This window comes from Capricornis sumatraensis, chromosome 1 (genome assembly GCF_032405125.1).
Source record: "Capricornis sumatraensis isolate serow.1 chromosome 1, serow.2, whole genome shotgun sequence".
Classification (NCBI taxonomy): Eukaryota; Metazoa; Chordata; class Mammalia; order Artiodactyla; family Bovidae; genus Capricornis; species Capricornis sumatraensis.
This window is the reverse complement of record NC_091069.1, coordinates 39331772-39349042: the sequence shown is the minus strand read 5'-3', so window position 1 is coordinate 39349042 and position 17271 is coordinate 39331772. Positions and strand designations below refer to the sequence as shown.

The following is a 17271-nucleotide window of genomic DNA, read 5'->3' as shown; positions in this document are numbered from 1 at the left end:
CTTCCATGTGTACACCAGAATTTACATATTTTAGGAAATGGGATTGGAAGGGGCAAAATTCCAAAATGTCATAGACTGGGTGACTTGTAAACAATAAACATTTATCTCTCACATTTTTAGAGGGTGGGAAGTCCAAGATCAAGGCACCAGCAAATCTGGTGTCTGATAAGAGCCCACTTCCTCATATGTAGACAGCTGTTTTCTCGCTGTGTCCTAACATGGTAGAAGGTAAAAGGGAGCTCTCTAGGGCCTCTTTTATAGGCGACTAATCCCACAACATTGGGGATTAGATTTCAACATATGAATTTTAGAGAGAAATAAACATTCCTGTCTACAACACCACCCTACTGATGACCATTGTTAATATTTATCCTTAATCCATCACTCAGCGAAATTCACCATATTTGAACCTCAAGCCAGTACCCCTCACCCTGACCCAAACATATTCCATGTTATCAACACCACCAGCCTTCTGTTTAAGATGCAATCACATTAATATTCATAGCAAAGTGTTTTCCTCCATCTGTGACTGAAGAACCCAAGCTTCTTGCTAACTCTTTTGCAATAATCTTGGAATGTCTTTGGAAGGGCCTAGAACTGGCTTATGAAATCATTCATCTTCTAAGCAGGGAAATCTGCTATGCTCTTTTCTTTTTTTTCCCATTTCTTGGCTCAGATATGCAGATGACAACACCCTTATGGCAGAAAGTGAAGAGGAACTAAAAAGCCTCTTGATCAAAGTGAAAGTGGGGAGTGAAAAAGTTGGCTTAAAGCTCAACATTCAGAAAACAAAGATCATGGCATCTGGTCCCATCCCTTAGTGGGAAATAGATGGGGAAACAGTGGAAACAGTATCAGACTTTATTTTGGGGGGCTCCAAAATCACTGCAGATGGTGACTGCAGCCATGAAATTAAAAGACGCTTACTCCTTGGAAGGAAAGTTATGATCAACCTAGATAGCATATTGAAAAGCAGAGACATTACTTTACCAACAAAGGTCTGCCTAGTCAAGGCTATGGTTTTTCCCATAGTCATGTATGTATGTGAGAGTTGGACTGTGAAGAAAGCTGAGCGCTGAAGAAGTGATGCTTTTGAACTGTGGTGTTGGAGAAGACTCTTAAGAGTCCCTTGGACTGCAAGGAGATTCAACCAGTCCATTCTGAAGGAGATCAGCCCTGGGATTTCTTTGGAAGGAATGATGGTAAAGCTGAAGCTCCAGTACTTTGGCCACCTCATGCAAAGAGTTGACTCATTGGAAAAGACTCTGACGCTGGGAGGGATTGGGGGCAGGAAGAGAAGGGGATGACCGAGGATGAGATAGTTGGATGGCATCACTGACTCGATGGACATGAGTCTGAGTGAACTCCAGGAGATGGTGATGGACAGGGAGGCCTGGTGTGCTGCGATTCATGGGGTCGCAAAGAGTTGGACACGACTGAGCGACTGAACTGAACTGAACTGGTACAGCTGCTGTCACTGACCTCTGTCGACATCCCCAATGCTGCCTCTTAGGTCTGGGCAAAGGGACTGGGAACCCACAGTCCACGGTGCTCTCAGCTGAGCAGTCACGACACCTGCCACCCCTCCACTGAGCATGCGCCCTGGGCAGACACTGCTGTCTCAGCCTCAGGGGTCAGGGGAGTGTGGGCTCTCTGGACTTTTCGCGAAATAGGAAAGTGTGTCTCCTCCCGAGGTTTGTTGTCAGTTGTTCACACTGCTGCAATGTTTGCTCTGGTTTCTTCGAGAAAGTGTAGTGAGAAAAGGCTTTTCTCTTCTGTTGCTTCTGCTCACAGCTCCCACTCACCACCCTGAGGCCTGAAGCTTGAGCCCTTTGGAGACTGGACTGGGGGCAAATCTGAGCATAAGACAGACGTCACAGGGTGTTCGTCACCGCTCCTCCCGTCTAGGACTTGTTGGGTATGACCATGTCCCAGTTCCTTCTTCCCTGAGCTTTCTATCTCCCTCATCTTTGTCCTTATCTTCCTGCCAACATGCCATGGAAGGATCATGTCTAAATCCCAGCTGGGAACGGCTCAAAACCCTCCTGCCAAGAAATCTCTGAGATTCTTGCAAAAATTCCACCCTTGCCCTTAGGCCCTTCTCAGGGAGGAGGCCCAAGATAGAGGTCAATTCCCCTGCCTCTGAGCTCACAGAATGATGCTCCAATGATAGGCTCCCTTGAGGGGAGTCTCGCTCCCTTCACTAGCCCCGCTCCTTCCACCCTAGAAGGAGGCTCCCCTACCTGTCCTCATCACGCCTGCCTCTCTGCAGCCTCAGGGATAAGCTGACTGGCCTCGAACCCCAGGTCTGTGGGTCTGGGTGGGCAGGCTCACCAGCTGAGGGCAGTGACTGACCAGAGCTTACTCTCCGGCCCCCTGCCCACTGCATGCTCTCAAATTCCCCAGGGGTCAGGAGCGGGGCCCCTGGTCCTGCCAAGAATGTGCTGCTCCTCTTATTCCTACTCCTGCCCGAGGTAGAAGGACCATCCTCACAGTTAAAGCTGTATCTCTGCAGTTATTCCTACGAGGCAGCTTCATTGGCCTCATCAGGTGGGTGCTATTCACCTGGGTATCAAACTCAACATTCAAAAAACTAAGATCATGGTATCTAGTCCCATCACTTCGTGGCAAATAGATGGAGAAACAAGGGAAACCGTGACAGACTTTCCTGGGCTCCAAAATCACTGCAGATGGTGACTGCAGCCGTGACATGAAAAGACACTTGCTCCATGGAGGAAAAGCTATGACGAACCAAGACAGTCTATTAAAAAGCTCTAACTGAAAACCACCGATTTAGACTAATCATTATGGAAGCCTTGGAACTAAATAAGGAATATAGTCCTTAAAACTGAAGAATCTTTTTAATGGCTACTTAAACAGAAAATGAATACTGTTGGCAGGAAAGATGTGAATGGGGAATGGGGATTAGGTAGTTGGTGGATTGTTTTGTTTTGTTTTGTTTTTGCTGTAGGGATTGAAAAATGCTGATCAGCAATAGATGAGGAGGAGGATCGGCCAAGATGATGGAGTAGGAAGACCCTGCGCTCACCTCCTTCCACTGGCACATCAAAAATTACAACTATGTACAGAGCAACTGTTGATGAGAATGATCTGAAGACTAGCAGAAAACATCCTTCTGGTGCTGGGAAAACTGGGCAACTACATGGGAAAGAATGAAATTAGAAGATTTTCTCACACCATACATGAAAAAAAATAAAACCCTCTCAAAATGGGTTAGAGACTTAAATATAAGACCTGAAAGTATAGAACTCCTAGAAGAAAATATAGGCAGAACACTTTGCCTATAAATCATAGCAATATTTTTGGATGTTTCCTAAGGCCAAAAAAAAAAAGTAAAAATCAATAAAAGGGGCATATTTAAACTTAAAAGCTCTTGCACAGCAAAGGGGACCATCAACAAACAGAGAGCCTACTAAAGGGGACAAAATATTTGTAAATGATGTGGTTGAAAATTGGTGAATATCTACAGTATATAAACAACTCAATGTAGAAAAAAAAAATTTAAAAATGGGAAGAAGACCTAAATAGACATTTTTCCAAGGAGGATATGCATAGCCCAATGAACACATGAAAAAATGCTCAGTATTGCTAATCATCAAAGAAACGCAAATCCAAACCACAGTGAGATATCACCACACACCTATCAGAATGGCTATCATCGAAAATACCACAAATAACAATTGTTATTGTGGTGAAAAAGGAACACTTTGTACATTGTTGGTATGGATACAAATGACTGCAGCCACTATAAAGAAAAACAATATGAAGTTTTCTCAAAAAACTAAAATAAAATTACCATATGATCCATCAGTTTCACTCCCAGGCATTTAGCTGAAAAAATCAAAATGTTAATTCTAAAAGATATACTCACCGATACGCTCACTGCAGCGTTAATTTCAATAATCAAGATATGAAAGCAACCTAAGTGTCCACCCATAGATGAATAGAAAAATAAGATGTATATATGCGCAATGAAAAAAGTGGAATGGACACACACACACATAATGGGCTATTAGCCCTAAAAATATTGAATCTTCCCATTTGCAACAACTTGGATGGACCTAGAGAATATTAGTCTACATGAAATAGTTCAGACAGAGAAAGACAACCACCATATATTTCCACTTATATGTGGACTCAAAATATAGAACAAATGAACAAACAGAACAGACTCATAGGTACAGAGAACAACCAGGTAGTTTCCAGAGGGTAGAGGAGTGGAGGGATGAGTCAAATAGTTAAAGGAGATTAAGAGGTACAAACTTCAGTCACAAAATTAAGGTACGGTATTAGGACTATAGTCATTTATAAGGCGGTATCTTCGTATGATGACAGGTGGTAGCTAGACTTCTGGGGACCATATTATAATGTATAGAACCATCAAACCACTATCTTCTGCGCTTGGAACTAACAGCATCGTAAGCCAATTACACTTCAATTAAACTTAATAGGAGAAGCAAATCAAATAGGACAGGCACATGCCTAAAAGGAGTGAGTCAAATGCAAGCTGCAAGGAGGCTGGGGCTCCATTAAATGTTCTCCAGAAAGAGTCCCTTTGTAAGGTCGGGAGAGGGAAGACAGTAATTCCGTTTTCATTTTTGTGTGTCTCAAGATATTTTCTAATTTCTCTTTGACTTCTCTCTGAACTCAGTGGTTGTTCGAGTGTATGTTGTTTAATTCCCATGTTCTTGTGAATACTTTCCTCTTGTTATTGATTTCTAGTTTTATTCCATTGTGGTTGGGAAAGATACTTGGAATGATTTCAATCTTCTTAAATTTGTTAAGACTTGTTTTCTGGTTTAGCATGATCTACCCTACAGAATGTTCCATGAGTGTTTACGGAGAATGTGTTTTTGCTACTGTTAGGGGGAATATTCTGTATATGTTGCCAGGCTTGTTCAGTTTATCGTTTTCAAGCCTGCTGTTTCCTTATTTATTTTCTGTGAAAGATCTGTTATTAAAAGTGGGGTATTGCAGTCTCCCATGGTTATTATCTTGCTGTCTACTTCCTTTACCTCTGTCCATGTCTGCTTTTTATGTTTAAGTGCTCTGACATTGAGTGTACATAGATTTACAACTGTTTTATCTTCCTGGTAATTTAAAGTAAAGCTAATTTGAAATTAGAATTAAGAGTCCTTTCCTCTCTGATGATGACACAAGGAAGATGGAGACCTTGGGGCTCACAGTAATGTTGGTTTTACCACCACGGAGAAAGCTAATGCAAGATACTGAGGCTGACATGTGGAGAGAGAGTGTTGAGAGTGGAAAAAGATAGTCTAGTCACCTTCAAACACCTAGTTCTGGCCAACCAAGACCAGAATACACCTATCTTCCTTTGGTAGATGAGACAATAAATTCCCACCTCGCCACTCCCACCTGTTACTTCGATTTGGGTGCCATCATTTGCAAACATTAGGGGCCCAGCTAACATACTTTTGTTTGACACTTTATTATACAGTCTTTACTGCTGTTATCAAATGGTTTCATATAAATGACTCATTGCCTAACAAGAAAATAACTTTTCTTTACTATGGTAGTTTTGCCAGCATATCTATGCTGGTGCTAATGGTTATTAAGGAGTAGATGTTAGAAATAGGAGCAACTGACGATAGAAATTCTTGCTAAAGTAGTACCTCTTTGTTCTGAACTTGCATTCACTGACCAGCCCATGTGAGAATTAATTATATGAGCTGGAAATTTGCCCACCTTTTGCAATTTATTTGAAATGTTAGAAATTGTTTTCCTCCTACATTGACCTGATATTCCCAGTCAAGCCCTCACTCTTGTAAAACTTTTCAGGAATATGTATCTCTCTCTAGGTGATGGGTGTTTCTCCCTCTCTCTCGCCACTCTCTGGGATGAAATACGTCATGATAGTGTTGATTACAGTTGAGTCTACTAATCTGATGAACTAAAAGCTATATACATGGCCCTCAAAGCTGGGGACTTTGTCAGAAGGTATACTTGATAACATAAATTTTATATATAAAGTTTGCATCATCTGATCAGTCAAGTTGTCTTTAAAGGGTATAAATAAACTATCCCTCTCAGAAGGTGGAAGTTACTGTCACCTGAGCCCCTGCTCTACCTAAGCTAGCTCAGTGTGTTGGATGGACAAATGGACAGCTGGTCTAAACGACAGATGCAGAAATGGAGACTTGCACATAACTGACCAGCCTGTATGTAACTCGCCTATAGTATCTGGGAATTTTCACACTATGCACTTTATTTGAAATCCTGGCAATTTCTTTCATATATTGATGTAAACATTGTTTGGCTTCCCTTTGTGGTTTATAAAAACAAACACGCAGATATCTATAAATATACCAGTCATGTTTTACTAGTGAATCTCCAAATTAGTTGGGGCATTGAGAAAGATTTTAATTTGGCTGTTGAGTGGAAACCAAGGGTGTATTTCTTTAAAAAGATGAAACCAGTGAGCTGAATGCCTTACACGTGAACATCTGCACAGACGGAAATTCCCAAGATGCCCAGGAGCCCAGCCTTTGCGCAGACTCCAGCACCAGTATTATCTGAAAATGGGGAAATTTTAGAAAGAAAGAGAATGAAGACGTTAGCAAATTAGATTTAATTTAACAAACCAGTGCCCTTTTGTAAATCTCTTGACGAGGGGTTGTACGTGTAATTTCATGTTGCCCAAGATTTCAGCTATATTTGTAAAGAATAATCATATATTAGTTTAAATAAGACTAACAATTCCTGGAAGTACTCTGTGGCTCAGCTGATGCCATGACACTCTGCATTGATGGTATGCCAGTGTGCCTTTACTTATAAGTACTAATGACCTTATTAAAAGAAAAATATCTTAACACCTAGGCAATAAAAAGGTAATAAATGCCAATTCTTTTCTTCTTTATCTACCTCCCACTACTCTGAGGAATTTTTCTTGCTGCCTTCACTGTCTGTGATCCAGCCTCTCTTTCACTCCAGCCGTTCTTAATACTTGGGCATATTTAGCAATTTTCTGTAAAAATACCAGGAATGACTGCAGTGACATATGTTAACTGGATAAATCAGAGTTTTTATTCCCCGTCTGTCAGTCCACTTTACCTGCTCTTTTTTTGGACCAATCTTATCCTAAATTCTGATTGCTCTTTAACTTTTTTGAGAAACACTTGACAAATATATTTGTATATATTTAAGAGGTACAATATATTGGGGCTCCCCTGGTGGCCCAGTGGTAAACAAACCACCTTCAATGCAGGAAACTCAAGTTTGATCCCTGGGTCAGGAAGATACTCCTTAGAAGGAAATGGCTACCCACTCCAGTATTCTTGCCTGGAAAATCCCATGGACTCAGGAGCCTGGTGGGCTATGGTACATTGGGTTGCAAAGAGTCAGACACGACTTAGTGACTAAACCACCACCAAAGTGTACAATATGATAATTTGATACCCAGATACATTATAGAAGGTCAAAATAGCACATCCATCACTTCACATAGTTAACCCTTTTGTGTTTGTGTGGTAGAAATTCCTAATCTCTACTGTCAGCAACTTTCAAGTATACAATATCATAATTTAACCAGTTACCATGCTGTACTTTTGTGTTCAGTTGCTCAGCCGTGTCTGACCCCTGGGGACCCTATGGGCTGTAGCCCGCCAGGTTCCTCTGTCCATGGGATTTTCCCAGGCAAGAATACTGGAGTGGGTTGCCGTTTCCTACTCCAAAGGAATCTTCCCAACCAGTGGATCGAACACACATGTCCTGTGTCTCCTGCCTTCCAGGTGGATTCTTTACTGCTGAGGCACCAAGGAAGCCCTATACTATACTTTAGAGAATCCAATAGTTTTACTTGGTCCCAAAAGAATCGTTTTTTATTCCATCCTCTACCTTAATGAATTAACTTCTCCACCAGATTATGTGTTCCTTGGGGGCAGAGTTTTAATCACTTCTGTGTTTCCCCCAACATTTAGAAGCATTTCCACATAAGAAAGATATTTAATTCCCCCAATAAACCAAATTGAGTCATGTTTCATGTTTATTTGTATCTCACACAGCACTTAACAGAGTGCCTGACATATTGGAGCAGTCAGAAATTATTTGGTGAAGGAATGATTTATTGGTACTTACGTGTCTTATCAGCCACTTCCCCCTGATATAAGGGGACGTGTTCGCAAAGCTGCCTGATGGGCGATCCAAACAGGAACCAATTCACATTTGTGATCAGAGACTTCAGTGGGTTGTACTTGACCCAGATGTATTTGTCAGAGAACATGCTGTTCAAAGCCTAGATCAGTACGACAGAGTGGAATAAGATGAAATAAATAAATATAATGTGGTGTACCTTACTCTAAATTGTGACTTTTTCTCTTTCAAATTATTGAACAGAAGGTGGTCAGGGATCTTAAGACATCATCGCTTCTGACAGCTTGGTCTGTAGAGAAGCCTCATTATTATCAATGTTATTTTGCCGCTAACGACAATGAAACCTAGAGAGGGTGAACCCTGTGCCCAATGAGAAGACACAAAAGGAGAATTAAACTTCAGGTTCCCAGCCTCACACAACGTTTGCTTATTCTCACTATATTGTATTTACTGCTACCATTGTGTTATTGGATATTACAACTTCACTTATTTTTCCTCCCAATCATTACTTCCTAAAGCATTGTTTTAAGAAAAGAGCAATTAGTCGTTTCTACAAAGACACCGGCATTTATGACAGGTTTTTAAAATTTTACTTGTTATTTTTACTTTCTAAGGAAGTAAGTGGTTTGCCTGAGGACACATATCTAGGGCTGAGCAGAGGTAGCCTTTGTATTATAAGTTCTTATAACTGGGGGCTGCATAGTGGAACTCAAGCTAAGAGATGTATTCCTGCTCTAAAATCAGTGAATATGAAAATGCTTTAAAGTGGAGAGTACTATATCCTTATCCCTTACTCTCTTCATTTCTCCATGGACCCCATATTCTCTGGCTCAAGAAAAGGGAATACTTAAGGCTACCCCAGAATTACCTTCCTCTCAAAGATGTACCGTTTGAGTTGGTCCAGAGCAGGGATGGCTTTGTGGTCCATCTTCAGAATGTAGCAGGCTCTTCTGGAGAGCAGCCTGAGCGCAATGTAGCCCTGAAGCAGCAAGAGCACCGTTACTGCCCCTCCCAGTTCCCTGGGTTCTGAACCTAGTGAGCATAGCCCTTCAGGAAAGCTTGAAACATGCACAGTAAGATTTTCAAGCTGCAATCCATTCTATCCATTTGACTTCTTTTACCTCGTCATTTCACTTTTTCACTTGTCCTTTCTATCTCTAAATTTGTGTAAACTCTTGATGTGTCTCTCACTTTTCATGTTTTGGTTTTGCAGTTTGGGGTTTGAAAGATAAAGGAGAAATTGTTATTTCTCTTTTCTCTATTGATTTTGTTCTGCTGTGTCCTCAATTTGGAGTAAATACCGTATTCTTTCGACCTGTGCTTTCAAATATGTTAATTACCAGCCATGAGTTTCCATTTACATTTAAAGTCAAATTAAATAAAATTTAAAGTGTACTTCCTCCATCACATATTTCAAGTACTCTGTAACCACAAGTGATTAGTAGCTTCCCTACTGGAAAATGCAGATACAGAGCATCTCTACCATTGCAGAAAGTTCCAATGGACAGCACTGCTTTAGAAGATCTCCTCAACATATCCACACCACCCTCACACTCCACACATACATGTTTCATTGACTCTCCTCTCCCCTCTTCACCTTCTCTTCATCTTTTCTCCACCTCAAACCCAAGCTGGCTGCATAAGGATGGAATGGAGGAAGTTGGGATTGGAAGAACAATGGAACGTGAAGAACTTGGAGCCAAAAGGGACCTTCTGGAATATTCATCTGGAGTGGAATTTTCTCTGCATAGTTCCAAATAATTATTCAGCATATAAGATTGTATATAATGCAAATCTTTCTAGTCCCTGATTTTTATTTCTCACTAATTTCCAGTTCCTAAAATCCAAAAATCAACTGAAGCCAAGCCTGATGATAGTGGAGAGGCTTATACGAACTTCTCACCATGCTACTTTTTAAAGATACTTTTGGGATTTCCCTGACATCTGCTTAAAAAGAATTTCAGCACAACTCCTTGAAAACTAAGACCTGATGCTTTCAAATGTGTCAGGGAACTCCCAATAACAGTGGGACAGAGGCAGGGAGGAGGTTTCTACAAGAAAAGCAAGTTCAAATGCCCAGTGCCATAGCCTATGGACTACTTATATCCACAGGGCATACCTCTCTTCATAGATAAAAGCAGGTTTGTCACCCAGTGGAATCAATGGAAAACAAAAACATAAACGAATGAATCAAGGATGGAATAAGGTTTTTGAGCAGGTTTCTGAGATTTATTGTTAATTCCAGCAATTGAAACTTGGAAATAGCATAATATTTTTAAGTTAACATGCTTTAATTCTTCCAAAAGTATAATTTATTTCATATCCTATGTATGTAGTTAAATATGTAGTTGTTCAGGATTTTTGCTATTTTGTGACTGCTTGTTTCATGATTGCTCTCTTTCTGCAGAATTTTTTGTATTAGAAGAAGCCCTACTTCACTCACACATTTGACAAATATTTTTGAGAGCCTGTGTGCCAGGCTTTGCCCTGGTTTTAGTCACTCTGCTAGGTACTTTCTGAGCCTGTGATGAGCCAGCATCATCATGCTTCCTACCGGAAAAAGTCAAACAAATTTGTATATGTTCTGTCTCATCGATTTTTAAATTAGAAATGGGAAAAGGAGAAGTAAGGAATTTCTGAAAGAATTACAAGGATAGATCCTGGAATTCAAATGCATGATAAATGGTTGTCCCTCCACCCTGTAGAAGTCCATTCTTGAAAAATATAAAATATTGCTGCTTACATGTTTATAGTCAAAAATCGTGGTAGAGGAGCATGACCCTGCATGGATGTTAACGATGGCAGCATTTTTTTCATTGTCAATTGTCATCGTCTCCTGAATTTGGCCACCTTTGCCAGTTGGGCTGATGATGTTATAAATCTAGATTGACAAAGACATAATGGTGTTTTTACAGATCATGTACATTTGAAAGGCAACCCTCCCGCAAAGTAAAGCCTTCTATTGCTTTGAACAAGAGATTGAACATTGAGATGTTGCCACTGGCATCCCAGACCAAAAGCCCATGCTAAAATAAGAATGCAAAGGTCTTCCTCTTAGTTCGTTGTATTATATATGGGCAAAGCAATGACATCACATGAGAAATGAAATCGACCACATTTTAAAGCAATGGGTTATGTTTTTAAGGTATTGTGATTGGAAGAAATAGTCAGCCTCATTGTTTCTGTTACTGGTTATTTCTGGGATTTCATCCCATGCATGGGGCATGTAGACTACTGTCCTTCAGATTATCTTGTATCTTGTTTTTCCTCTCCCAATATCTCTAGGATATAATATCTATAGTGAACTCACTCACCTCATTTCCCAAAGATCGTGTCCCAAAGATGGCCAGTGCCACCAGAAATACCACCTGGAAAACAGACCAGTCACAATAGGGCTGTCATTTGGAGTGGGGTGACACAGGACACGACAAGCACAAATGTCTCAGAGAACATACTGAAGACACTGGTGGGAGGTCCTGGATGGTCAACAGTCCATTTCCAAAATGTGCCAACACTCATTCATTTGACAGGCATTTGGTGAGTTTTTTCTAATTTTCAGATTAGTTCTCCCTTTGTTACCAAATTCCTGACCCTTCCCAACATCACAACCTTCTAGAAAGAATATGCCAGAAAAATGCTTCGGGGAAATACAAGATGCTTTTTGGTGTTAAAAGTAATAATAATAATAATAGTAATAAATTTTTAAAAAATACTTGAGAGAGATGAGCAGTAAGAAAGGGCTCTTTTTACTAAGAGGAAGACCCTGAAGGTATTCACATTGGCTTTAGTAGTCAGGCATCAAGTTGTGTTTTTCGGTTTAAAAAAGTATTCAATTCCTTGAGATAAAGAGAGTAAGACAGATTTAAAATAGATTCATGGGTGATAAGGGTACCTATGTATTCCCTAAGGGAAGCTATGAAAATCAGATCATGGAGGCACAAATAACTTCTGAGGCTGACATCAAAGAAAACGTCCACATTCCCATTAGTGATGCCATCAGACAAGTGTTAGGCCAGCAGAATGTGAGACTGACCCAGAGGCACTGCTGACATCTTGCTGCCGTTGTACAAGGGTCTCATTCAATATGCTGATCCTGGTTTTGTGTTCCCTGTTCTGAACATCACAGGGCACTGCACTGTCATTGAGACTGCTGATGGAGAGACTCTTCAGGAAGGCAGATGTTTTTAGTACTTGTCAGTGAGGTTTCAGAGAAGGCAATGGCAACCCACTCCAGTACTCTTGCGTGGAAAATCCCATGGACGGAGGAGCCTGGTAGGCTGCAGTCCATGGGGTCGCGAAGAGTCAGACATGACTGAGCGACTTCACTTTCACTTTTCACTTTCAATCATTGGAGAAGGAAATGGCAACTCACTCCAGTGTTCTTGCCTGGAGAATCCCAGGGACTGGGGAGCCTGGTGGGCTGCCATCTATGGGGTCATACAGAGTCGGACATGACTAAAGCGACTTAGCAGCAGCAGCAGCAGTGAGGTTTTCCTACTTCCCTTTGTATCTCATTAATAATATTTCTGTCCTGGTGACTGTGGGTAGAATGTCTAACATGGACCTAAGTGCAGATGTCCAACCTGTCTACTTGCATACGGAAAACCTGGGCTCCAAGGCCAGCTCTAGTAACCTCTGACACTCCTACGTGTTCTGTTTAATGGGTCAAATACAGAAGCTTGAGTTAGATGGGTGGAGGGCTGAGCACCTTAGTGGAACGATTAGAGTCAAGAAATGTCCCCTGCCCCCAAATAGCCACCCACCCAACAATGTGATTAATACATCATGGTCCCAGGTGTGCATTCGGGGGTTAGATCTCTCTTGGAAAATCAAGAAATCCTGGGAGAAGGAACTCATTAAATTGACAGTGTTTAACAGCTTATGGGGAGGTACTTATATTACTCTCTCCTTCAACAACTCAGTGAGAATAAGGGGTAGAGGCTGAGGGGAAGGAGCTCCATGCTGCAATAGAACATAGTTCACTGTCTATGGAGCGCTGTCATGTGAAGCTATGGGAGACTGGGATCAGGGCCGGGATCAGTTGGAGTGGTCACAGCAGGGTTGCTCTGCCATGATTGCTTCTGTATGTGGGGCCTAAGATGGATAGATTTCAAGACTAAACCCCACATTTCCTGGCCTGGGGAAGTCATATTCCTCTGTGCCTCAATCTCCTCACCTGTAGAATGGGGCAATACTACTCAGTTCAGTGGCTTCCCCAGCGGCTCAGCAGTAAAGAATCTGCCTGCAATGCAGGAAATGCAGGAGACACAGGTTTAATACCTGGGCCAGGAAGACCCTCTAGAGTAAGAAACCCTCTCCAGTATTCTTGCAGGGAGAATCTCAGGGACAGAGGAGCCTGGCAGGCTGTGGTCCATAGGGTTACATAAGGTTTAGACACAACAGAAGCAAATGAGCATAGCACACATACACTTGTTTCAGTGAACAGATGAAGTGATTCATGTGAATGTTCAGCATAAGGCCTAGCATGCACTTGGGAAACGGCAGATTTTTTTTTATTATCAATATTATTATTATTACTTTTGACCATACCTCATGGCATGCAGGATCTTAGTTCCCCAACCAAGGATTGAATTTGTGCCCCTTGCAGCGGAAGCACAGAGCCTGAACTACTTGACCACCAGGAAAGTCCCTGATATTATTATTTTCAAATCACTATTTCCCTTTTAGATGGTAAATATAGTTATCCTAAAATGCCTATATTCCCTCCAAATTTCACAATAAGGAATTATTATTAAAATATTACAAATTAAAATTCCCTAGATATTTCCCATTTTTTCTTTGTATTTTCTTAGTAAACATCTCAAGAAACAGACAAAGGACAAATAAATATGGACTAATTAATATTTGACATTATTCCTGCCAAAGACAGCAAGAAACTTAGAAGCATGCAGTATTCGTTTAAGACCCCTGAAAACCAACACATATTGGATGTGAACATTCTCTGCAAGCAGTTACCATAAGAGTATAAAGAAACACAAATACTCACAAGGATTTTCATTTTGCCTGAAAAGAATCTGCTGGAGCAAGTGAGGCTGCCCAGTGCAACTTCTATCTTTATATTGGATTTCAGGTGCGGAAATCTCTGTCCAGAAGGATCACTTTGAAAAAGGCCATGTTCCTATCAATGCCACACCCCAACAAACTCCTTTATCAGGATTAAGACCCAACTACATAACATAATATCAGAGAAGTTCATTAATCAATAGTGAAAATTCACCACTTGGTCACTCTGTAAATATCGCCACTTATCTACTCTCTGTTTCATTTGTGATTTCAATGTCCACCCTTTAAAAACATTGCAAAATCTTTGTTCTACACAAACATCTCATGGTCATCTATATCTAATACTATATTCCTAAATTTCACCTGATCGTAAAGTCCACCCTTAAGATATTAGTTTGGCCCCACTCAGTGTTGTTTCATCCCTGCCCTGCTTGTTGAATTTTTCCATCCAAGAGTTGGATATGAGACTAGAGCTGAGGGTAATGTCTGGGGACATGTTGTAAGAAAAAGCCATCTTATGACTTTTTTTCTCCTCTCCTTCAGAGTTGGTGCCAATTTCCAGAAATCCATGAAGAACAAGTCTCAGAGATCTTTCTGCCCAATTACCAGCATTAACCAATTTTTTATGTTTAAACATTGAGAGTCCCTTGGACTGCAAGGAGATCCAACCAGTCCACTCTGAAGGAGATCAGCCCTGGGATTTCTTTGGAAGAAATGATGCTAAAGCTGAAACTCCAGTACTTTGGCCACCTCATGCAAAGAGTTGACTCATTGGAAAAGACTTCGATGCTGGGAGGGATTGGGAGCAGGAGGAGAAGGGGACGACTGAGGATGAGATGGTTGGTTGGCATCACTGACTCGATGGACGTGAGTCTGAGTGAACTCCGGGAGTTGGTGATGGACAGGGAGGTCTGGCATGCTGCGATTCATGGGGTCGCAAAGAGTTGGACACGACTGAGCGACTGAACCGAACTGAACGGAAAACTCCATCACAACGATGACATATAGTTCTTGCTATCTTGATATACACTGAGAAATTCTCAGACTAAAAAATTAGAGAGAATAAAGACTAATGCAAGTGATTTTTATAATTCTACCATTAGAAATGGCTAGCTAGTATTAGGGTGGGATCTTGAACTCAAATGTGGGAAAATACAAAAGCAAATAGCACCTGTAAATGGCAGAATTGTTCAATATGGGAAATTACTACAGTAAGAAAAGAAAAAACGTAAATGATGTTCTTGTTCTAGAGCTGGAATGACTTCTTACCCAGTAACTATTTAAAACTTGAGCTTTTAAAAAGCAGACATTTGGGCAATTTGGGAGTTACCTAGTTCTTTGGAATTCCCCTGCCTTGGCTGTTCAACTGCATTGGATGTAAAATGGGCTTTTCATTTAATCTTTCTAAGATAGCAACAGCAAGAAGGGTTACAGCACATCTGCAATTTTCTCCCATATCTGTCTCCAAAATCCCCCCTAAAATCAAACAATAGATATTAGAATTAGAGGTATTACACTCTACCCTTTTATGTGTCCCCTGTCCCCTCAAGAGTTCTGAGTCTATATGTCTAATAATGACAATCAGTTCAGTTCAGTTCAGTCACTCAGTCGTGTCTGACTCTTTGTGACCCCATGAATTGCAGCTCGCCAGGCCTCCCTGTCCATCACCGTCTCCCGGAGTTCACTCAAACTCATGTCCATCGAGTCAGTGATGCCATCCAGCCATCTCATCCTCTGTCATCCCCTTCTCCTCCTGCGCAGTCCCTCCCAGCATCAGAGTCTTTTCCAATGAGTCAACCCTTCGCATGAGGTGGCCAAAGTACTGGAGTTTCAGCTTCAGCATCATTCCTTCCAAAGAATACCCAGGACTGATCTCCTTTAGAATGGACTGGTTGGATCTCCTTGCAGTCCAAGGGACTCTCAAGAGTCTTCTCCAACATCACAGTCCAACACCACAATTCTTTGGCACTCAGCTTTCTTCACAGTCCAACCCTCATACCCATATATGACTACTGGAAAAACCATAGCCTTGACTAGACAGACCTTTGTTGGCAAAGTAATGTCTCTGCTTTTGAATATGCTATCTAGGTTGGTCATAACTTTTCTTCCAAGGAGTAAACGTCTTTTAATTTCATGGCTGCAATCACCATCAGCAGTGATTTTGGAGCCCCCAAAAATAAAGTCTGACACTGTTTCCACTGTTTCCCCATCTATTTCCCATGAAGTGATGGGACCAGATGCCATGATCTTAGTTTTCTGAATGAGCTTTAAGCCAACTTTTTCACTCTCCTCTTTCACTTTCCTCAAGAGGCTTTTTAGTTCCTCTTCACTCTCTGCCATGAGGGTGGTGTCATAGTTAGCATTAATAGGGGCTTCCCTGGTGGCTCAGGATGGTTAAGAATCTGTCTGCAATGCAGGAGACACCTATTCAATCCCTGGGTTGGGAAGATCCCTTGGAGTAGGAAATGGCAACCCATTCCAGTATTCTTGCCTGGGAAATCACATGGACAGAGGTGCCTGACAGGCTATAGTCCATGGGGTCACAAAGAGTCAGACATGACTAACACTCACTTTAGTATTAATAGAGCACCTAATATGTTCTATCACTTCCTAAGAACTTTGCATATATTAATTCATTTGGTCCTCACAACAATCCTACGGGTTACTTTCTAATCATGTTTCATTTTACAAATAAGAAAACTAAGGTGCAGAGAATTCAATTAAAAAAAAAATTTTACTTTCTTTTACTTTACAATACTGTATTGGTTTTGCCATGCATCAACATGAATCCGCCATGGGTGTACATGAGTTCCCAATCCTGAACCCCCCTCCCCATACCATCTCTCTGGGTCATCCCAGTGCACCAGCCTCAAGCATCCTGTATCCTGCATCGAACCTAGACTGGCAATTCGTTACTTACGTGATATTATACATGTTTCAATGCCATTCTCCCAAATCATCCCACCCTCTCCCTCTCCCACAGAGTCCAAAAGTCTGCTCTATGCATCTGTGTCTCTTTTGCTGTCTCTCATACAGGATTATTGTTACCATCTTTCTAAATTCCGTATATATGTGTTAGTATACCATATTGGTGTTTTTCTTTCTGCCTTACTTCAC

At 41.2% G+C, this 17271-nt stretch overlaps 1 protein-coding gene across 1 annotated transcript; it reads right to left on the bottom strand.

The window, feature by feature from the left end:
• Window positions 1-6471: 6471 nt before the first annotated feature.
• GKN2 (gastrokine 2) lies at window positions 6472-14149 on the bottom strand. Its single transcript, XM_068987507.1, has 6 exons — window positions 14138-14149; window positions 11445-11498; window positions 10874-11011; window positions 8999-9109; window positions 8116-8272; window positions 6472-6554 (listed from the first exon to the last, which is right to left on the bottom strand). The coding sequence occupies exons 1-6, from the start codon at window positions 14147-14149 to the stop codon at window positions 6472-6474; spliced, it is 555 nt and encodes a 184-aa protein (XP_068843608.1).
• Window positions 14150-17271: the final 3122 nt, after the last annotated feature.